Consider the following 22,508-nt stretch of genomic DNA (forward strand, 5'->3'; position numbering starts at 1 on the left):
GGGCAGGGTCCCCAGAAGACGTGAGGTCTCAGGATGAACTCAGCTGTCTGCAGTGAGTGGTTGGTGGGAATCAGTTTGGCTAGGGACAAGCAGCCAGATTCAGAATCCAGGACCAGAGTTTGGGCAAGCCATGGCTTCTCTCTGGGTCTTGGTTTCCCCATGTGGAATGTCGGAGGGTTCAAGGAGATAGGACTGATGCTCGAGATGCTTGTAGATTGGGGTCCTTGGGCTGCCTGGTCAGGCATCTCCCCAGCATGCACCCGAGGGGCTGTCTGTCGGGGGTTGGGGTCTGAGAGAGACCTGTGCCGGGACAGAGCTGCACCTCTGGTGCCTGCAGCCCTTCCTCTGGGCTGCCTGGTGGCTCTGAGGTTACAGAGGAGCCTAACTTCTCCTACTTCTCCCCAATCTCCCATTTCCGGTGTGTTGCATAAAGCAGTTTACACAGGTATGAACCCTGTCACCTCATTCCAAGCATGAACAACCCCATGCAGCTGACAATTATTGGCCCTGTTCAGATGAGGGAGCTGAAGCTCAGAGAGGCTAAGTGTCCTCCTCAGGTCACAGAGCTAGTGTGAGGAACGCAGGCGCTGGGCCCCGCCCTCAGGCTCAGGCTGCATGTTCTCACACATGAGTCTCAGGCAGGCTTGTCCACCGCGCCGTGTCCTGTGGCTCCAGCCCTGCTTGGCTGCTCTCATTAGTGGTACTCCTGTGTGAACTGCCCACGGGGAGCAGTGCCACCAGAGCCAGCAGCAGACAGAGCAAGTGCTGTGGCTGGAGACTGCGGAAGGTGAGGGGAAGGTTGGGTAGGTTGAGGCAGGCGAGGAAACAGCTGAGCAGAGGCTTAGAGGCGAGGCCCGCAGGGGCCCCCGTGACATGACAGGTCTGTGTTGCATCATGAATGCTGGCTGGAATGGGGGTTGTGTGTCAGGGACTGTGGGGAGCTCTGACTGGCAGGAAAGACTGAGCTTGAATTTAGCTTTTATTCTGCAGGTGATGAGGACACCCCCCCCCCCAAGGTGGTAGAGCGGGGACTCACTTGGCAGAAGCCTCATTTAGAAGTTTGAGTTGGCAGCCAGGACCAGGCAGGAGCCAGAGGCCATCCAGGTGGCTGATGTGCAGAGGGGGCTGGGCTCCAAGAGGCTACCAGGACACGGGCAGGACCAGGGGGTCTGAGCCAGGCACGGGGGTGCCGTCGCTGAAGGGGTGTTCACGAACTCCCTTCCAACGCGGGAGGGCCCTCCTCTCGAGATCCACCCGTTCCCCTGCCGCTGCCAAACCCTCCCCATCTGAAGACCCGAGGCTCCTGCCACTCCCTGTCTGCCCCCCCCCCAGCGGACTCCTCCAGCCCCCAATTTTCCAGGCTCTGACTGGGAGGGGATCCAGGCAGCCTCTGCAGGATGACATCACCCAACACCCGCCCGCCCGCCGAGTGGTTTCTCATCTGGATACCTGCTCCCAGCTCACGCCTGCCCGGGCAGCACTGGGCAGGAAACACCTAAGAGCAGATGCCAGTGAGAGTGAGGTGCCTCGAGCCTGCGTGTACTGGGGAGGGGCAGGGCGCAGCCCGCAGGACGGAGGACTTGTGTCCATCTGTGCACCCCACAGCCTTCGAGAGCTGTGCTGCCGCCTGTCTTCTGCGCTCAGGAATGCCTGGAGTCTGTTTCTTGGGTTGGGTCTTTTTTTTTTTAACTTTTTCCTGTCCCAGAGTCTCGAAAGCTCTGGCCAATTTTCCAAGGGGCAGGCGTGGGGGCGAGGGTATGTGGCTTTTCCCCTCTTTGAAATATTGCCTCCGATGTCTTTGGCTTGGATCAAAATAAGTTGTTGTCTCTTCACTCCCCAGCACCTTGCTTGTCCCATGTTGCAGCTTCTGGCCACAAACCCATGGCTCCTTGCTCCTGCTTGCCTCTGACTCGCATCCCCCTCTCCCTTCCAGATTCAGTTGTCTGGTTTTCCCAGACTTCAGAGGGAAGGCACTGCCTGGCTTATCCACAAAAGCTCCAAACAGACCTCGCAACCACCGTGTGTGTGCCTGGTTAGCATTTCGCCCGTCCAGTCGACACGGGACGGAGCGCAGGTCACCTGGGCACTGGCATGTGATCAGCAGAGGAGGCAAGACACGCCTGTCTTTGTCAAGCAGCGCCTGTGTCTGGGGATGTGCCCGGGCAGGACCCTTGGAGACCAGGGCCCCGTACTCTGTAGGCCGGGTGCAGTGTGTGGGTGTCGGGTGGCCTCAGAGAAGTGGCTTTCCCTCCCGTGCCTCAGTCTGCTGTGTGCCCAGCTGTTGTGAGGCCCAGGAGGCAGCCAGTAAGGCCGTGGCTGCCTCCCCACCCATAGTGGGTACCAGTGGAGGCACCCTGTGAGCTGGCGATGGCATCGGGGCTCCCTCAGGATTTGGAAGCTCTGTGCCAGCTGGGAGCTGCTTTCTGGTGTTTGCATCCTGAGTTCTCCTTTGCCACTCACTGGAGAGTGGGGCCCTTGTGTGCCGCAGGGCAGCGGCTGCCCTCATGTGCTGGGTGCTCTTGGCTGTGCAGGCACGCCGTCCTCCCAGGGGCACAGTAGGAGGCAGCCCCTGTCAGCGCCCTGCCCACTCTGTCCGGCCGGCAGGGGCCGGCGCAGAAGCTGGCCGCGTCAGTGAAGTGCAGAGCTGGGCTGGGCCTGAGGCCCAGCTGTTGGTGGCAGCTCTGCCTGAAATACAGCCCTGGCTTTGGAGGGGCTGAGCATGAGCCCATCCATGTGGCAGGCCTCAGCAGGGGCAGGGGCCTTCTGGGTGTCCTGAGGGCCGAGTCGGAGCTGCGGGGGGCTCACCTCGCAATGTGCTTCTTGCGCCCCATTGCCCCTGGCCTAGGTTGGATGGAGTCTCCAAGTGTGGAAGCAGCGCCTCTCGGCCCTGGCTATGCCTGTGTGCGCAGGGAGAGGGGAGGGCGTGGAAAACAGCCCAGACCAATTAAGCCTGGAGCTCTGGGAGCAGGGCCCAGGCACCAGCATTCTCTGAAAGTCTCCCAGGCCGTTCCGTGGGATCAGGTTAAGGACCGTTGTGCTAGAACAGGATGCCGGAAACGGGAATCAGAGGCCGTTTTGTAATGGGAAGAGAAATGGGGAGGAACCTGAAATACTAAATTTGGTCCCCACCATAGCAGCCATGGAGCTGGGGCAAGCTTCTTGCCTGCTCTGAGCCTCCGAATTGAGAAAGGGGAAGTGAGAAGGGTGTTGTAAGGATGGAAGGGGACAGTGAGTGCCTGGCACAGCACGTGGCGAGTCAGACTCAGGTGTTCAGGAATGCAGCTGCCAGCTAAAGCATGACGGGGCCATGGGGAGCTTGGATCCTTCTCAGCTGTTTTTGTAGCCGAGCTCGTTTCTCAAAGCCCCCAGCCTTTCGGAGACTACAGATGTGTAGGCTGGCAAGTACACTTGAAGAAGTTTGCCCGGAATTCCCTTTGGGCTGGCTGGGGGTAGTCTAGGAAGGCTTCCTGTAGGAGGCCCCTGGCTTGTGTTTTCTTTCGACTCCTCGCAGGGCACATCTTGGGTGTTTTATGCCCAACAATGACAGTGAGGTTGGGGTAGTGCGGCAGAGAGAAGTAGGCGGCATGTCCAGTCCCGAGAGCCAGTGAGCTCTAGCTGGGCACCCAACTCAATGAATATTGCACTGGTCCAGCAACTAAGGTCAGAAACCTTGCTTGTTCCTGGGAACCTCTTGCCCAGCTGCTCTCCCTCTGCTGAGCCCCAATTTTTGACCCTTCAGGCGCCAGGAAACTGAGAGTGTTGCTGGAGGCTGCATGCAGCTCACAACCGCGGCACCTAAAGGCAGAGGGAGACTGAGTCTGTGTGTTACAGAAGGCAGCCGCCAGGCCACACCAGTGCCCTTCTGTGAGTGGGCTGGGCACGTGTGCCCGGGGCTGGGGGGGCAGTGCCAGGCCCCTGGGCTTGGTGGCAGTGCCTTGGGGAGCCTGAGGGACAGGAACATAGGATTGAACTTGAGGAAAAGTTGATGGGGGTGTGGGCAAGCTGGGCTCCCTGGCCCTGGCGCTGGGACTTTCTTCTTGGGTTTCAAGTAAACAGTCTCAGCCCTCCTCCCCCTCCCCTGCCTCCACCCCCAGCTCCTCATTCGATGGGTCTCATGTGTTTCTATTTAAGGGTTGCAGTAAACCCCAGTGATTGGCGGCCTCAAACCCTCTTGACTTCTCGCCTGGGCTCCGCTCTGGAGTTGTTCTCTCCTGCTCGCTCGCTCCCTCTCCCTCCCGAGGGGAGGACTGCTGACTTTCTTTCTCTGGGCTTACAGGGGCTGGGAGGAGAGGCAGGAGCCCCCTCCTTGCCTTGCCTTCTTCTCTCTCCTCCGCTCTGGCCTCCGTCCTCATGAGCCGCCCCCCGGCGGGCTCATGGCCCTCCCCTCACGCCCCTGTGGCTGGGGGGTCGGGAGAGACCAAGTCTACCCCAGGCCTCTCCTCAGACTCCCTCAAGCCGGGCTGTGACTGACTCACCACAGAAGGCTTTTCCGCTCCTTTTTCTTAGCCTCCGACTCCATCTCTGCCTCTCTCCTCCCCGCCCCCTCCTCTACCCCCTGGCTCCCCATGTCCCCCGGACCCCGCAGTTCGGCGGGCCGGTGTGGGGCCTTGCTATATGGCCTGTCCTTCGGGCCCAGCGAACTGCGAGCCCTGGCCGCGGGCTGCCCCTCAGAGCAGCACTGGCGACGGAGCAGCCTCCCCCGAGGCCCATGGACCGAGGGCGCCCCGGCCGCGGGGCCATGGCCGGCCGCTGGCTCACCGCGTGCTTTCTGCCCTCGCCAGGTGCCGACACCAACGCCGAGCCCATGATCCTGGAACAGTACGTGGTGGTGTCCAACTATAAGAAGCAGGAGAACTCGGAGCTGAGCCTCCAGGCCGGGGAGGTGGTGGATGTCATCGAGAAGAACGAAAGCGGTGAGTGCTCCGGCCCACTGGCCGCCGGCCCTTGGGCTTCGGCCCGGCTCTTCGGAAGGCTGGTTTTTGTTCCCTTCCTCCTCCCCCACCTCTGCAGCTCTACGTTATTTCCATCTGGCGGGGAGAGGGCCGAGGAGGCTGAATTTTCCCCTGTTGGTTTGGGCTTCAGGCCAGCAGTTTGCCTGGTGGTGGAAGAATGTCTCCCTGGCTGGGGGTAATTAACTGACTTGTGTTAATGAAAGGCCAGGGTGGGGGCTTTGGGTGTAACTGTCCAGTCCCTGCTCAGGGTCCCTGTGTCCTCCGAGACGCATGGGGAAGGTGGCTTCCTGCCCAGGGGTGCCCCGCAGAGTTCCGCACTTTGGGGCCATATTCGAAGCCAGGGTCTGGGCTGGGGCTGGAGAACCCCAGCTGTCTGGCTGGGAAGACAGGCTGCGGTGCCTGTCAGGCCCTCAGGTCCCCGGCTGGTTGTCTGGGGGACAGCACAGCCTGTGGTGGTGAGCTAGCTGCCCACTGCTGAGCCACAGTCACCAGGTCCAGGGAGACAGTCCTGCCGGGAGCCGGACAAAGGACGGGCCTGGGCCCAGGGTGGGCCCTTCAGCAGCCACCCCATCACTGGGAGCCAAGGCTTTGTCTTGTCCGGGCCTGCACTGAGGGCTGTCCAGGGCCTGCTGGTTCTCACTGAGTGCTCCACGCCCTTGACAGCTGGCGCTCCGCAGGTGGAGAGAAGAGCGCCAGAGTGTTGATCTGTGGTTCGCCTGTTCAGCCCCCGGCAGGGCCTGGGTCAGGGTTGGGGCCCAAGTCACTAGCCAGCAGTCTGCCCAGAGCCTGCTGGGCTGTTTTGTTTTAGTTTCAGTTTGCTGTGAGGGACAAGGGGGTGGGGTGGGAGGGGGAAGGCCCCTGTGCACTGGAACCTCTCTGGGCTGAGTTTAGAGGACACTCCCCGAGGGGAGGTGCCTGCTTCTCTTCGCCCCCCTCTGTTGTTCCCTTCGGATATTCTGAGCCCTGAAAGGCAGCAAACCAAAGGATGTCTGTGCCAGCCCTAGAGTGAGTGGGGCACACAGGGACTGAGAGGAGAAGCAGATGGCGGGTGATGTTCCTGAACCCCGATCTATGCCTATGGCAGGAGATAGCTATAGGGGTGCTGCCGAAACCCCTATAGTAAGCTCAGACTCCTGCTGCAAGAGTAAGCTCAGACTAAGAGAGTAAGCTCAGACTCCTGCTGCAAGAAGCTCAGGAAACACCTTCCCCAGCAAGGAGGTACCATGGCCCTCCTGAGTCCGAGTGCTTCGCAGCCTGCTGCCTCTCAGAGGGAGCCCTGCCCCCAGGCCTGCAGTCACTGCCGATGTGCTCTCCTCCTGGAGGAGCCATAGCCCAAGAATAAGGCGTGGACAGGACGCTTCCCGCCAGGTGCCGACACTGGTCCTCCACTGCCCCTTCATCTGCAGCCTCTGTCAGCGGTACCAGCTGACACCACCTCCACACCCCCAGGGAAGCTGGCATGGTCAGCACCCCAGGAACGCAGGGAAGAGATCTCCAATGATGGAACTGGAGGAGCTTTTGGAGCTTGCTAATGTGGGGCCATTGCTCCCCATTAGGTCAGGACTGTTCAGAAATGGCATTCCAGCTTATGGTCCCCTCACATCCCTGTGTCCCTCACACAGCTGTGCATAACACTAGAGCCAGGGACGAGAGAGCCCCTTTGCCTCTGGGTACCAGTCACCCACCAGGATGGCTGAAAAGGGGACCCCACACTAAAGGAAGAAGTCAGAGTGCTCTGAGACTCCCTGGTTCCCCATCTCCCGTCCCACACCCTAGGAACACTTGGGGTCTTGCCTAGGAGTGTGGGAGGAAGAGCCTTGACAAGGTGGGAGTTTTGTGGTAGGCTTGGCAAAGATGTAAAGATGCCTCCTGTCCTGAGGAATCCTCAGTGGCTCTTTGAGGTGGCTCAGGTGACTGAGCTCAGGGACTCCCCAGAGCAGCCCAGTTTATACACAGACCCTCCGAGCAAGCTGTTCTTCCTTTCCAGAAGCAAGATACTGGCTGGGTGGTGTCAAGTCCCTAGTCCCTTGGGTCCTCAGTTATCTCCTCTATAAATGGTGATAATCTGGCTCCTTGGGAGGAGGGCTGGGGCAGATGACCTCCTAAATCCTCTCCAGGTGGGAAACTCCTCAGGGGCGTCAAGTAGCTAGAGCTTCCCTGACTTCCATGTCTCCTGGAATTTTTTCTTTCCGCTCCATGGGGACCTCTGCTCAGCAGCACGGACTTTGAGTGCTGTGTTCAATGTGCGAGCCCACACTGTCTGTTGCATCAAAATCCAGGAGACCTGGAGTGTTCAACAAGCTTAACCAGAGAAACTAAGTGAGGCTTTTGAACTCTTGAAACAAAGACCTGATTGTGATGGCTTTGACCTTGGGACATTGTGGGTGTGTGGAGGCATTTCCACCAGCCATGTTGGTGCAGCAGCCCCAGTTCGCACCATCCCCACCCCTGTGGCTTTGCCTTGCCCACCTAGAATGAGGACCCTGCCTGTGACTCCTTCTTGCTAGGCTGCAAGTCCCTCCAGTATCCATTGAGGGACCCAGCCACCTCTGGCTCTGCCTGTTCATCAAAGCCCCCGGCTGGGACACCGCCACTAAGAGTTTGGAAGGTGAGGCTGTACCAGTGCTCCATGGTCCATTGGTCTGGAGAAAGAAGTCTGACAGGCAATTCAGAGCCAGTAAACAGTAAACACCAGGTGTCGGCCACACACTTCACATGAATCACTTTACTGCAATCATGGAACAACCCCATGTGGTAGAAGGCACTTTTGTGGCTGCACTAACAGGCTGAGAGGTTAGGTCATTTCCTTAGACTCCAACAGTTGCGATCGCTCCTCTCTGCAGATGACTTAGGGGGAGGGGGCGAATGGACCGATCCCCAGCTGGTGATACTGTGGGCTGGAGACAGATACGGGCTCCTGGGGCCGATCACGAGGCTCCCTGAGATGTCGCTGTGTAAGGCTGGCTCAGTGTCCCTCCTGCTTGTGTAGTGGGAATTCATTTTGTTAACTATTCCTTTGAACGTGGGGACAAAGTTGAGAAAATCTGAGGAAATGGTCACTGGCACTGAGGACAGGCCTATTCCAGGGAATGTAGGTGGACAGAAATCAAAGACACCCAAAGTGGTTCTTGAGCAGACACAAGAAAAGCATTTCTGAATACACAGTGGGTCTGGCTGAGCCAGAAAGACTCTGTCCATCAATCAACAGGGACAAATCTAGCAGCAAGGTGCTGCAGCATGGTTCACTTGGCCAAACAGCAAGGCATGCAGCAGCCATTACTGTCTTGTCCTTGACAGTTTCCCTGGATGGTTTTTTGTAGGACATTATTCTGCCTCAAAGACCACAATGGCTTTACCTTCTAACAGGTTTAACTTCTGGCAGAGTGGTAATAAGGGCTCAATTGCTCTGATTTCGGTGTTGGTATAAGCTGCCTCCAACTTTGCAGGACTGTTTCCTTCTTCTCGGGAGGCTAGGAGAAGAACTGGGGGGATGAGTCAGCAGATGCTCATTTTTTGTTCCTGCCTCAGCTTTCTTTCTCTGAGTCTACTCCTCTCCTGGCACATCTGTAATGCACTGAGGGTTCTTATACTTCCTTTGAGGGACAGAATCTAAGATTAGAGAATCGTGATGGCCAGAAATTTTATGTTCCCCTGGTCCATCCAGGTGAGAAATTGTACAGATAAGAAAACCGAGCCTTGGGGAATTTGAAAATCTTCAGTCCCCTCCAAAGTCAATGCTTTAATCCCAGTTATGAGAAGAAGACAAATCTACTCAGACTTTCTCAAGAGATTATTGAAAGGCTGCAGGAAAATTTCACCAAACCCAAGTGTGGGTGGTATATCCCAGCCTCACAGGGACTGGGAATCAGAAAGTCAGCACAAGTCAAAGACTCTTATTTCCGTCTCTCTAGAGTCCTGTGTGTTTTTAAAGCCCAGCTGTGATGTTCTCCTAACTGTACACCAGCTTCCCTCTTCTTCCTGTTGACCCATAACGGCAGCCTATCCACCTGTTGTTGGTTTGGCACTGCATGTCTTCCTACCAGAGAAAACCACCAACAACTGAGATTGGCCATTGTTCATTTGTGTTCAAAATTGGAAGTTTGAATCTGATTGGTCCCTGTCCAGCCAATAGATTGGCAGACCATAGATCAGATGTCTATCGCTGGGCCAATCAGCTATGTCCAGAAGTCATGGGGTATAAACATGGCTACCTAGCCAACTTAGCAATTTTAGCAGTGGCTGTAGGAGGTCAGGTTTAAAAAAAAAAAAAAGATATAGAGATGTAAAGTATCCAGAAACATGTTCATACCATTTTTTCAAAAAAGATTTATTTATTCATACAGAAGTGGGGTACAAGCCTAAGGTCAGGGGAAGTGAGAGGCTTCACCAGAGACAGAGTAGAGAGCAGAACAGGCAGATCGACAAAATACACTGCTGAGGGGAGCAGCGGGCGGGTCAGGAGAGGTCTGCCACGCCATGTGGTCACCTCCGGGGCAAGGGATCGAACTCACACTGATGTGATTGCAGTGCTGCATCCTAACCTGTTGCGCCACCACGGAGGACCCTGTTCATACCATTTTACTTGTTTCACAGTAGTGTGTTGTGCTGAGAGCAAAGAATCACTACGTCACCATAAAAGGACTATCTTTACCTTAGCTATTATATTTTCAAGCATTTTATTTCTTACCCTTAGTCTACTAGACTTCTGATTTCATGTTCTCCTATGTAATTATAAGTCAGAATCTCTTGATTTCTGCCTCCTCGTGAGTTAAAGGAGCTAGTGATGTGTACCAAGTGGACTTTTGACAAGGGAGAAATATACTACTCATTGTGTCTTTCATGTAGTCACTCATTTACTTCACAATTCATGAATACCTCCTTTTTCATAGGCCCTTCCAATCGTTGTAGATGTACCCATGGGTCCTGCCTTTATGGAGTTCAGAATAATCGACATGAGCATAGTGAATACAGGGGTGGACTGTACTGTGAGACTAGGATAGCGTTCCTTTAAATAAACTTAAGTCAGTCTTCAATAAATTTCTATATCTTATACATCTTTTGCTTAGATTGTATGCTTACCAAGGAACTTGGTTACTAAGTCAGACTAATTCAGAAAAAGAGTTGTCCTGACAAAGATAGAATAGATTGTTCTCTAAAATGGCAGGTCGCTTGCATTCTGTGTTGCACGTAAGTGCACTGATGCTCCTGACTCTCCCACCGCCTTTTAAGACTTCAGTTCCAGTAAGCCAGGCACCTTTTGGGTATGGTGACTGGTCCCCATGAACTACTGTCCCAGCCATCAGCAAGCCTTGGTCTCTTTTCAGCTTGTATACAGTCCATTTACATTCCTGTTATAGCAACCTAACCGGCAATTCCAAAAGTCATTGTGGCCAAAGACTGTTTCTATCATCCACAAAACTGATCCCTTTCACAAAGTTGGCTGGAAGGGAAAGGCCCATAGAGCATAAATCCAGAGCAGAACTAGACATCTAATCCAATCTTGGGCCCCTTGACCTGGACTAGAGATGGTTTTGAAAATGAGATTGCAGAATTAGAATGCCTCACAATTCAAAACTTGGTTTCCAGCTTCACTAAGCCTGGTTTTAATTTCAATGAGGCATTTACTAGTGATGAGTCTGGGACGGTTGCTTGGGTCCTCAAAGCATCAGCTTCTTTACCGATAAAATGTGGATTATTGTCTCCACAAACATGGGGTTGGTATAGACAAAATTCAAGCTAAAATAAGAGCAATGCATGGCACCCGGTCAGTGCTCAGCACATAATAGTCACTAGTGGACTAGCTCTGCCCCAGACTGGCCATGGAGCCCACACTGGGTTGAACTCAGTGTGCTTTTGGGATACTTTCTGCCCTGATGGTTTGTGAGGTGAAAGGGGCAAGCTGGCAGCTCACTATAAGGCAGTGAGGCCAGGAGTCCATGCTGGGGACCAGAGTGCCTGTCCTGGAACCTTCGCATGGACAGCTGTCCTTGCCCAAGCCCAACAGAAAGAGGAGGTGGAGGTGGGAGTCAAGTTTTCACTGGTGAAAAGTACCCTCATAGGATTAGGGGTTCCATGCATAACTGGGCAGCCCTTGCCAGCCCAGGGTTTCTCTGTTGATGACACAGTCTGAAGTCCTCAGGGCCTGGGGAGCATAGTCAGGGAGGGCTTCCTGGAGGAGTTGGAGACATTGAGCTGGGCCTTGGAGAATAAGGGGGTTAAGTAGACAGAGAAGAGAGAGAATTTCAGTTCCACGTGAGTGCAGAGCCAGGCAGGGGCTGGACATGTTGGGGCTGAAGCAGCAAGCCATGTGCAGGGTAGCCCCAGAAGTGTGTGCTGCGGGAGAAGGTGGGAATTGGGTCGCAGTGGATGAAGAGGAAGGGCCATGGTGCATGGGTGAGCAGCAGAAGCAGGCGAGGAGTGTACTCAAGGCCAGTGACCCTGGCTGCAGGGAGGAAGATGGTGGGGGAGGCGCGCCGGGGACTGAAAGCCACCCCGTCCTCGAGATATTGTAGGTCTGCACAGGCTCTTGTCAGGGAGGCTCCCGAGGACTTGTCAACACTGAGTGCTGCCCAACACCAGCTGCCAGGTAGCTGGTGAGCAATGGACACTGCCCCCCTTCTTGTCTCCATCTGCTTGAGTTGGGCAGGCGGAGAGGCCAGTCGCTGGCATGGCTTTGTGGCCCTGTCAGGTCCTACCCACCCCCCAAGGCCATTTCCCTTGAGTGGTCATTCCCAAGCAAAAGATGTGTTTTGGCAGTGACCTTGCAAACCCAAATGCAAATCAGCTGCTCACCCCAGCCTCAGCCTTAGGGGAGCGCCTGGATGCCTTCCACCCGCGGGAACAAATGCTTTTCCACTAAGTCTGTTCATGAGCATCTCTAAAGTCTGCTTTTCTGGGTTTGAACAGCAAAGGATCTGGTGCTTCCCATGGTGCCCAGGCCCTGGTGAGGGCCATTGTCAGATGCTAGGTCGCCACTGACTCTGTATTAATTGAGGGGTCCCAGAGTGATGGAGGTTGACATAGTCCCACCCCTCCAAGAACTCACATGTAGCAGAGAGACAGTCACCAAATCAACCCAGGGAGGGGGGGTGTCACTGTAGAATTTGAAACTGTGATGCAGGAAATAGGCACAGTGCTAGCGAAAGAAGGGTAGAGTGTAGCCAAGGAAGACCTTGCTGAAGAGGTGCCAATGGAACTTGGAGGATGCACGGAGGCCTGTTTGGTTGGGGAGGGGAGTGAGGTGATTGCAGAGAAGTGGGAGAGGCTGGCAGGTGCCAGGCCTATACTAGATGGGATGGTCCCCATACACCTTGTGGGCATCTTGCACCATAGCTGACAGAAGACCTGACTCCCTTCCCCAGACATACCTGGGCCCAGGTAGCCAGGAGCAGCAAGACTGGAGACCCTCCACCTTCCCCCAGCACACACACGCAGCCTTTGTCCCCAGGGCAAGTGACGGGTCTCACTGCACATTGCTCCACTCTGACATAATAGATTCCACCCTGGGATCGCGGTTCTTTCTGGGGAGTATCATTTGTCAGATCGAGAAGTTGTCCCTCTGCTCTTGCTCAAATTACCCATGACCGAGTGATATTCCACCCCTCAGCCGTTGGGTTTTCAGTAATCACGCCGGTGGTTGTGGGGTTTACCAAAGTAACTGCCCTCATCTCTATCAGCATCTTTTCTGGTTCCATAACCTCATCTTCTGGCTTCCCAGTGCTGACTTGGTCCCCCAGGCCTCATTGTGGGGGAACGGCCAATGCCGCCCAGTTAACCCAGCCTCCCAGAAGAGTCTGGTAGGAGCCAGTGTGCCCTGGGGCTCCCCATGTGGGGAGCTAAGCTGTTGAGACTGGTAAGTGGAGGGAAGCTTCTGGCTCACATAACCCCCAACTTCATTTCCATGTACAGCTGAACTAGGCTCTGTAGAATTGTTGGGGGTTGTTTCATTGTCTCAGTCCCAGCTCTCCAAGCCCCTTCTTCAACAGGCACCTCTGGGTCTCAAGCTAAAGTGCAGTCACCTCCCCAAAGCTTTTATTGGACAGGATTGTGGGGAAGTAGCCGGGCTCTGCAGGAGGTGAGAGACGGCAACCCCGGCTGGAGTCTGCCAGGGGCTGGCCATAAACTGAGCGAGGCGTGTGTGGTTTGGTGCTGTGGCAGAGCCCTCTGGCCTGCTGGCATTGCCACCGGCTGCCCTCAGACCTCTGGGTCAGGCACCGAGTGTTGAAGGGGCCTCCTAGACCTGTTCTCTTAGACTCCTGCTGGGGGCCCTGGGGAGGTCAAGTCAGCTGGGGGTGTCTGCTGTGCCAGTGGGGGATTTTGGACTTTTTTCAAGGTGACCTCTTTCTGGACCAGTCTATTTTATGATATAAAATATGGCATGCAGTTAATGCAGCCACTCACTAAGAGGAAAGGCAGATGTTGGCATTTGTCTCTCCAAGGGGAAATTGAAGCCCAGGTTGCACAGCTGGGAGGTGGGCTGTGGGCTTCCAACAGGTGCTGTTCACCCAGGTTTGGGAAATCCGATGTTGGCCTTTCCCCTCATGTGGGTTCTACTGATTGGGAAAGCCAGCACCCAGTGTCCTATGCTGTGTGACTTCTCCAGGTCACAAAGCAGGAGAGCAGCCATCAATTCTGCTAAAGCCACCACTGGGGTAGGAGAAAGGCGAGGGGAGGGTCAGGGGACCCAAAAAGTGCATAGTTCAGCTTCCTGCAGGAGAGTTGATGATTTAGCCCAGACTGGGCTCAGCCAGCCCTTGGGCTGGGGCTGCACCGCTGGAGAGTGGGTAGGTTGGGGGCTCTGTGGTCTCCCCAAAGACTGCCCTCCAAAGCCCTGGCGAGCAGGACTTGAGCATGTGAGGGCAAAGCCTTTGCAGTGCTGGTCAGGGCCCAGCCACACTGCTTTCCCCTCTGCCCACATAAAATGACACTTCCCCAGCCCCATACAACCCAAGAGCGCTGCCATCCACCCTCCTGCCTGATCTTTCAGCTGTCTTAGCCCCTAGGGACTCCATGTGAAGTCCCACTCCAGCACTGCTTCCATAGGAAACAGGTTGTCATTCACTCAACAAACACAGAGCACCCCTGGGGTGCAGCCATTCCCATCCTCCTGGCTAGCGGTGGCTGCACTCTTACCTGAGGGGGAAAGTGCAGACCAGCCAGTTGCTGGCTTTCACAGGGAACCTGCCATGGTGCGGGGGCTGCCGCAAGAAGGTATCCACCTAGCAGTACATAGCTGGGTTCCCTCAGTCCTCCTTCCTCACCACGCTGGGGGATGTTTCTGACCACTGCCCAAAACCCTCCTTTGTCAGAGAAAGAACAAAAGCCTGGAAAAATAAAGCCACTTGTCCAGTGTCACATAACAAGTTCAGGGCTGGATGTGGGTGAACCCCGCCTCGCCCTTGACTGACCTCACCTGTGCCCCAGGTGAAGCGAGAGAGCCAGCAGGTTCTTCCGCTCCCCTCACCCTGGGTCCTCAGCCTGGTCCTACAGCTACAACCTGGAGAACAGAGGCAGACTGGAGACTCAAGACCTTTCCTGCAGACCCCCCTAACCATGAGCATTCAGATGAGCAGGATCAGCTCCAGACACCCCCACTTGCGAATGCTGACTCCCCTGAGGTGCTGTTATCCCAGGCTGTGTTGCCCCCCAGATGCAGGTCTCTGTCTCCTCAGACCCATTTCTTGCTCCCTCCCCACCCCCAGGAAGGTGGTGAGGTCGCTGTTGAGGTTGGCTGGGCCTCCCGTCTGTGTTTCTGGACACTCTGTCTTCTCTCGTTTGTTTTCTGTACTTCTAGCCGGCGCCCTCACAGGGCCCCAGGCCTCTCTGCACTCAGCAGGCTCAGTATCTTTTGACTGAGGCAGGATTTTGAGCCACTGCAGTCCATCTGAACCCACGGCAGAGTTTGGAGTCTCGGCCCGTGCACCGGCAGCTGTAGCACTGGCCACAGGCTTCTCCCAGACCCCAGCCTGGCCAACTGACCTCCCCATCCCCAGGGGGACTTCCCACCAGCTCCTGCCACCCACTTCTTGCATTTGAATCAAGGGATGGTCACTTGAGGCCATGCTAGGGTGTCATCTCAGTGGAGCAATGTGAGCTCAGAATGCCAGGCTGTGCGTTAGCAGGCTCCAGGCTCAGCCAGCCACTAGCTAGGTGGCTTCAGCAAGTCACTTTTTCTCTCTGAGTGCAGCTTTCCTCACCTACAGAAAGCAGGAGTGGCTAGGAGAAAGCTATGCTTTCACCAAGCCAGAAGCAGGCCTTTTGTGTCCACAATTCCAGTGCCCCCAACCCCTGGAGCTCTAAGAAAAAGCAGGTTTCATCTTCGAGGGAGCAGGCGAGGGGAATTTGACCATGTTGGCAAGCTTTCAGCCAGCTCCCTCGAGCAGCCAAATGGGTCACTGGCTGCAAGCATCCCTGGGTTTGTAATGATGATCACAGGACTCCTGGGCTCCTGGACACCTTTGGAATGGGCTTTGTGAGGCCAAGTGCTGTGCACGTTAAATTTCCGGAGAAAGAACAACTGAGAAATAGTCAGAAATAGTCTCTAGCTTTGCTAAATCACTTCTGTGCTATGGCCATAAGAGAGTGAGTGCGTGAGTGCCCCTAATAAGGGGGACGGGAGGTAACAAAAGAGGAAGGTGGTCCAGAACTGTGTCTCCCCCACTTTGTTTGCATCAGTGAGTGGGGAAGGTTCTGTTTTCCCAGATGGTGCTAGTAACAGAAAGAATATGATTAGCTTTGTGGAATTTCATGGTAGGGGTTGGGGGTGACTTTCCCCTCTTTTTTAAATAATGTTTTGAGGAGTTGCCCTGGAGAACTGCTGAAAGCAGAGGCTGATGGATGTTTTTGGTCATGTCAGCCGAGGACAAGATTATCCATGTGAGCGAGGGTGTCTCTCCCGTCAGCCATCAGGGTGCTGCGGGCTTCCAGGCCATCCTGCCAGAAAACAAGCGTGGGGCCGTAATCACAAACAGGCCGGGGTAAGTTACAACCAGAAGTATTACTTTAGACTCTTGGCTTTGATGGGGAAGAATGCCGTTTTCCTGGCCCCTCCTCCCCATCCTCAAGTTAAACAAGATCTGTGAAAGTTATAGCTCAGGGCCTTTAAGAGAAGCCAGAATGCAAGCAAGGCCAGGGGGGCTCAACTGCCCCCATCAGAGCCCCTCCCAACCATGGCCTGCCTGGCCACTTTGCTGCCCCATTCCTCCTGGGAGTGAACAGGAGAAACCCACTTCCCAGTCTGTCTTGTCTGCCTAGGGCAGCCTCACCTCTGTCTTGTCCACCAACCAAGTGTCCATAATTAAGCTGGCATTTTCTGTGCTTGTCATGTACCTAGCACTGCAGGGAGGTGGCGGGGCCGGAGTTGGGGGGTGGGGTGGGGGGCGAGGGTCATGTGGGAAGATAATAAAAATGGCTCAGCACAGTGAAGCAGACCTGACCACCCCTTCTAGCCCCAACTCAGCCCTGGGACCAGGTTCTCATTCCCCTGCCCTTGCCTCCACCAACAACTCCTAGACAGTCACCAGATCAGCTCCTTCATGCTGGGCATACAGTGCAGCTCTCGGAGTGCTGACAGGTGAGGCTGTGAGTCCCACAGCGTGGATGGGAGCATTCCAAGAGAGGTGAAACCTAGTCTTCACATCAGCCCCTAGGAGGAGAGGGAGGAACTGACCTCATCATCGGGATTTTGCACAGAGAATGAGCTTCCAGAAGTCCTGCTTTATCACCCCTTTAGGCGAACCCCATTCTTGTGCTTCTTGAGCCCCAGCCCTGTGTCCTAGGCTTCACTGCCAGATGCAGCCTCCTTTCCTTGGACTTAAAGGGCCTCCACTTCGGTGGGGTCACAGTGTCCTCAGTGCTGACTTGGCACTGGGAGGGTGATCTGGGACCCCAGGGGCCTTGCCTGCCCTCTGTACCCCCACCTCCCAGCCTCTGAGGTACTTTTCCACCACCTCACTCTTGAAGTGACCTCAGGGTTGGGGTCTGCATGGAGTCAGACGCAGGCTGGATGGACGGTGATCCAGACTAGGACAGAGAGGGTGGGAGCTGGAGCCAGCCACTTCCCATCTAAGGAAACAGCCTAGAGAGCAAGAGCCCGTGATGCAACATTGCCCAGTTCCTGGGAAGCTAAGTGATAGCCTTCTGTGTCTGAGGGCTGGGATCGGCCGGCGTCTTGGGCCTATCGCTGCCAAGGCATCTTTGAAGGGGAAACCTTCATGGCCCATCTGGACCCTCTCTTGTTTTATTTCATTTAGACCTCCCCCCTTAGACTCATTTCCAGAGCAGTATCCTACAGGGTGGCGGGCTGACCCCATGAGGCTGGACGGTGGGGTCTGACAAGGTCAATGACTTCTCAGTTCTGTCACATCTCTGCCACCCAGTACCATGTGCTGGTACCATGCTGGGGTGCCGCTCAAAAACCGGGCCTCCTTCAGAGTGGAGAAAAGCAAACCAAGGATATAAGGCAGGAGCTGGAGACCAGGCATTCTCCCGTTCCCCAGCCTCTGCACCCTGCTGTGTGCCAGCTCTGAGGTACAGAGCTGAACAAGGAAGACCTGATCCCATGCCAGGGAGCTGACTGTCTAACGAAGACACTTACCTACTTCTGACTCAGCTGAGGGGACCCCAGTTGCCATGAAGTCGTGAGATGGGGTGGTGACGCTGCAGACCCCTCCCGTTTGTGCATGGGGTAAGGGCACCAGAGGCTGACAGGGAGGAAGTAGGAATAGCTCCAACACTCTGTGGGTGTCAGGGGTCACAGCCTGACCAGTCCCTGTCACTGAAGCTGAGCAGGGCTAGAATGAGATCTCCAGATCCGGGCAGCCTCTGGGCTTCGGGAGCTCATCACACGGTCTCTGCCCCAGGGCAGAATCTGAACGAGACCAGATCTTAGAAGCTAGGACCACAGGGTGCCCAGAAGGACTAGCCATAAGAAGGGAAGCCGAGCAGGAAAACCTCAGCCACAACCTGTTCCCTGATCACCGTGAACCCACCGGGGCAATGGGAGAGTTCCCCCAAGACCAGGGTGTTTCAGGTTCAAGTTAAACCCATTTGCTGCTTTCTGGAGACTGTGAATATCAGAAACCCATGGGGAAGGCCAGAAAGGGATTATTGATTGACACCTGTATTCAGGTAGCCAAGCTCCTTGTGCCGGTGATCACCGCCACTGCCCAGAGAACACAGGAGTCGTGACTTCCATGTTTCGGGTGGGGAAGCAGAGGCCCTGGGAGCTCAGGTATTTGCCAGCTGTCTTCTGGCTTCTCCTCCGCAGTGTCTTTGAAGGAGGATTCCTTTGAAGAGATCCTCTGCGGGCCGTGTGGGGCGGTGTGTGGAGTGTAGCTTTCTCCCCACCCTCCCCCTGGGGGCAGGGGGCGTCAGGTCTCTGGGTCGGCCTGTTCCGAGATGAACCCACCAAGGAGGAAAGCTCTGTGCTCCCCTCGTGAGAAGCTGTCCCAGCGGAGGTCTGCGGGCAGCTTTGAGCGGGCTCGGGCGTGGCCGTGGGCCTGTGCTCTCCTGCTGGAGCCTCACCCGGTGTGCTCGGCACTCGGCCCGCAGGACCTCTGCGCTTCTGTTTTTCCATTCCTGTGAGGGGCGAGGTCTAGAGGAAAATGGCCTGATCAGGGGTATGAGCAGCTGCCAGAGAGCTCACGAAGCGGAATATTAGCTTCTGGGTGATCTGGTGCTGGCTAGGCACCAAGCAACAAGCATCACCAGGGCTTGAGTGCCTGGGTGCGAATCCCAGTAAATCGTGAGTCGGGGGCACCTTCTAAATGTGGGCGCTGGGGGAAGGATGCTGGATTAGCAGCCCTGCAGTGAACCAGGGCAGCAAGCCCCAGGCAAGAGGGATGAGAGCCGAGAGAAGATGCCACAAGGCACTGCCCCTCAGCATGAGAACAGGGGGCACAAGGGGCGAGTGTGGTGTGGATGGGGGCAGGGAAGGAGGGGGAGCCAGGGGCCCATCTGCCCTTGTCTTTTGTTGTCAACAACTGCTTACCAGGCCTCTGTCTGCAAACCTGAGCCAGGCAGGATCAACAGGAAGACTTGGTCTTTGTCCTCGGACAGGTCTTGGTCTAGCTGGGGAGACGCCAACCCAAGCCCAAGGTCAGGGTTCTGGGGCCCACAGGATAGCTTCATTAGGTGCCTCCCAGCTGGTGAGCAGCGGTGACTTTGAAAGATGAGGCCCAGACACAGTCATGGATCTGATGCACTGGGGGCCCCTGAACCCTGTGGGAAACCCAACCAAAGCAAGAGAAGGCACGGCCCTTGGAAGCCAGGCCCTGTGAAAGACTGGTGTGCCAATGCCACTCTGTACTGAGGGGCGGGTCACCCCCGTGGCTGAAACCCCCGTGGCTATCAGGAATGTAAATTGCGAGAGAAAATTTGCAAGTGGCATATGTCTTTTCTCACCCAGACAAGGATGGGCCACCATCCTGTCTGGGCTCTAAGTTATATCAGGGGAAAGTTCATCCTTCAGGTCCCTGAGAATTTGCAAAAAACAGCCCCCGCACTCCCACCTGCCTCCAGCTTGGAGGCCTCACCAAGCCTTGCACTCATCTCCCGCCTCATAGTAACTGCGGGGTAAGTAGGGCAAGCGGCCGTGTTTGCTCCAGCAGGGCAGGTGGCTGCTCGAGGCCTCCGCGCTTGCTCAGGGACCGGGCTTGGACTCGAGCCAAAGGGCTGTGTATTCTTAGCCCAGGCTCCCTTGTGCCAGGTCAGTGTTTCTCAGAAAGTGGGTCATAGGCTGTGCGTGCTGGCTGGGCGACTGCATCCAGTTCTCTGTCGCCCCACACTAGGCCAGTCACTCTGGGACTCCTGAGTTGCTAGTGCTTAATGATGTTTGTTCATTCATGTGTCTGTTTGACCAAGAGAAAAATCTGCCCAGACTTAGTATCTGGCTTGAACTTGCCCTGTCTTGTGTTATCTTGGTATTCTACAGGTCCACAGTGTTGTCCCATTGTATGTATTTTTCCGGTGGCTCTAGTTGTGCTTAGGGATACTGCCTTTCTGCTTCATGTGTCATGCAACACTGTCTTTGACAGTGTTTAGGTATTTTTGGGTTTTTTTCTGGTTTTTTTTTTTTTTTTTTTTTAAGAAAAACACTAGTGCAGGTGCTACTCGGATAGCTTCATTGGGTGCCTGGTAGCTTACTCTAATGCCTGAAGTTGGGGAACCCACCGTCTCCTGGGGTCACACCAGTGGGTCCCAAATTCCAACCAGGGCAGGAGCCTGGAAAAGCATCGCCTCCGTGGCAGTTATTCCCCACACCGCGGGGGAAAATCCACGTTGTCAGAGAGCTGTTGACGTCAGGCGGTGTAGGGTTTTGCAAGGCCCCTATTTAACATTCCCCAGAAATTAAATAAGGAGGGTTTGGAGGGAGAAATGCCCGAGACAAATTGTGGAGTAGGTTGCTTTTGTTTATGGAGATGATCCTGAAAGTTGAAATTGTCCCCGCTTTATTTTTGCCCCAATTGAAGTGGGGCTGAACTCGGCTGTAAGGGTGGGTGGGGTGGGCAGCCCAAGGCTCTTGGTTGAAACGATCTCAATTCTGGGACCGAGAATTTGCAAAGAGAGAAATAGGGGAAATACACAAACTCAGAAAGGACCTTCTTAGGCGCCAGAGGAAGCCTCTTACAGAGACAGAGAACCCCTCTGTGCCAGATGCCTGCTCTCAGCCCGAGGGTTCCCGCAGCTCCTTTCTCCAGGCTGGAAATCCAAGCACCAACCACCAACAACCTTGCGAGGTGCTTTCCAGTCTTTTCACTTCTCATCACCACCCCAGTTAGCACATGCTATTCAATGCACCCCTCTCGCTGAGGAGGGCACGTCAGTCTCTTCCTTCAGCCATTTGTGTCATTTTGTCCTTACATTTGTTTCCTAAAAACTCAGGTCTAATGATACCACAGAGCACGGAGGGGTTAACATGTAGAGAGCAATGCTATGAAATTCCCTGTGTCGCACAGAAGAATGTACCCCCATTCTTCAGTTCTCTTCTAAGCCTTCTGATCTACCTGAGCTTGATGGTTGCCAGCCTCTGACCCTCTCTTGTGAAACCCCCTTTGCACAAAGACTGCAGACACGGCCCACTCAGACGTACTCGGACTCTGTTCTCTGTAATCTTAGGGTTGGGGCCAGCTGCCTTAGCTAATGATTCAGGGTGCTGATCCAAAGTTTCCTAAATAAATTGTTTTCTTGAACTTAACAACCGAAAAGGGGAAGGGGTCGTTTAAATATATCTTTACTGTGTGAACCACAGGGTACGCTATTCGAGGATTTGCCAAAAGTCACGCATGGTGTGGGAATAGCTGCGGTCTGAAAAGTGCTGATCCACAGCTCTCCGCCCTGGCACAGTCTGCGGGTGAGCGCAGGTGCCAGACGCTCCATCAGGCTGCACGCCCTGCCTGCCCTGTGGGCTTGGGCTGGGTGAGGGAGAGGTGACCTGGAGGTGTGGTCCCAGAAGCACAGTTCAGCTCCCTTGGAAGGGTGGGGATGAGCGAGGAGGCCTCGCCCTTGACTCTTCAGAGACTCCCTCTGCTCTGTAGACTGGATGTAATGGAGGATAAGCAGCTGAGGGGAGGGAGAGCCCTGGCTCATCTATCGGATGGAAATTGGTGAACTAATAGAAGGGGCAGGTCTTGGTCTCTCTCTGCAAAGGCTGAGACAGCTGCAGTCACTTTTAAGGGGTACAGAGTGAGACCTAGGTGCTAATCCTGGCGCTGCCCCTTTCCAGCCAGACACCTTGGGTGAGTTGTCCAGTCCAGCTATTCTAGCGCAGTCTAAGACTTCAGAGACGGGAGTTCAAAATGCACTGAACTTAGAATCCCCCCAAGCTCCAGGACCTTTCTCATCTTCACTACCAAGTAGGAGACTGTCCCAGGTAGCACCTAATATTTTGGCCTAATTGTGAATAGCACCCACCAGACATTCCAGAAAGTTGGGACAGTCAAGTATAAGATCACTGTCCTAAGCTCTGTCCTTTCATTGTTATCATTTACTGCTTTTCAGCTGTCAGGTTTAACCTGTCATGACCATCTGGTCAGGGCGTCAGAGCCACCAGCACAGCGCCTCATCCCAGGGCTGAGCAAAACAGCCAAAAGGGGTTCTAGGCAGAACCCCCCATATCCTTCTCAGTGCAACGTCACGCCCTTGGTCACGCCCTTGATCACCTTCAGTCAGCAGCTGTGAATTGATGGGCCCTGGCTTGCCACCCCCTGCCGGGAAGTCGCAGGTGTGGCTGCCTGAGCCTGACAAGCCCAGCACCAGCGGGACCAGAGTGAACCCTGGTTGGATCCTGTGGGTTCAGGTCGCTTCCTGCCTGTTAGCCTTGCTGTCCAGCCCTGCCTTTGTCATGGTCAGAACCTCTTTCCAGACCCTCCGCCCACCCCGTGGGGAGCCCTTGCCTCACATGGTTGGTCGGGGCCAGCGTGGAGGTTACTCATCTCTGCTCTGGAATTCGCTTCCTCCTCTGCAAGCTGACACCTTTGCCGTTTCTGTCCTCTGGCAGGCGCTCTGTCAAGTGCTCTCGGACCTCTCCTCACGGGCAGCTGTATGAGCTCACCCAGG

At 55.2% G+C, this 22,508-nt stretch overlaps 1 protein-coding gene across 2 annotated transcripts in view; it reads left to right on the forward strand.

The window, feature by feature from the left end:
* The window catches only part of SH3PXD2A (SH3 and PX domains 2A), a 193,514-nt gene that overhangs the window by 143,446 nt on the left and 27,560 nt on the right, over positions 1–22,508 (forward strand). For both annotated transcript variants that reach the window (XM_012723673.1, XM_012723674.1), the window contains one exon: positions 4,782–4,913. In XM_012723673.1, coding sequence (XP_012579127.1) covers positions 4,782–4,913 — 132 coding nt within the window. The remainder of the gene's footprint in view (positions 1–4,781; positions 4,914–22,508) is intronic.

The sequence above is a fragment of the Condylura cristata genome, unplaced genomic scaffold (assembly GCF_000260355.1).
Source record: "Condylura cristata isolate star-nosed mole 26May11 unplaced genomic scaffold, ConCri1.0 scaffold00011, whole genome shotgun sequence".
Lineage (NCBI taxonomy): Eukaryota > Metazoa > Chordata > Mammalia > Eulipotyphla > Talpidae > Condylura > Condylura cristata.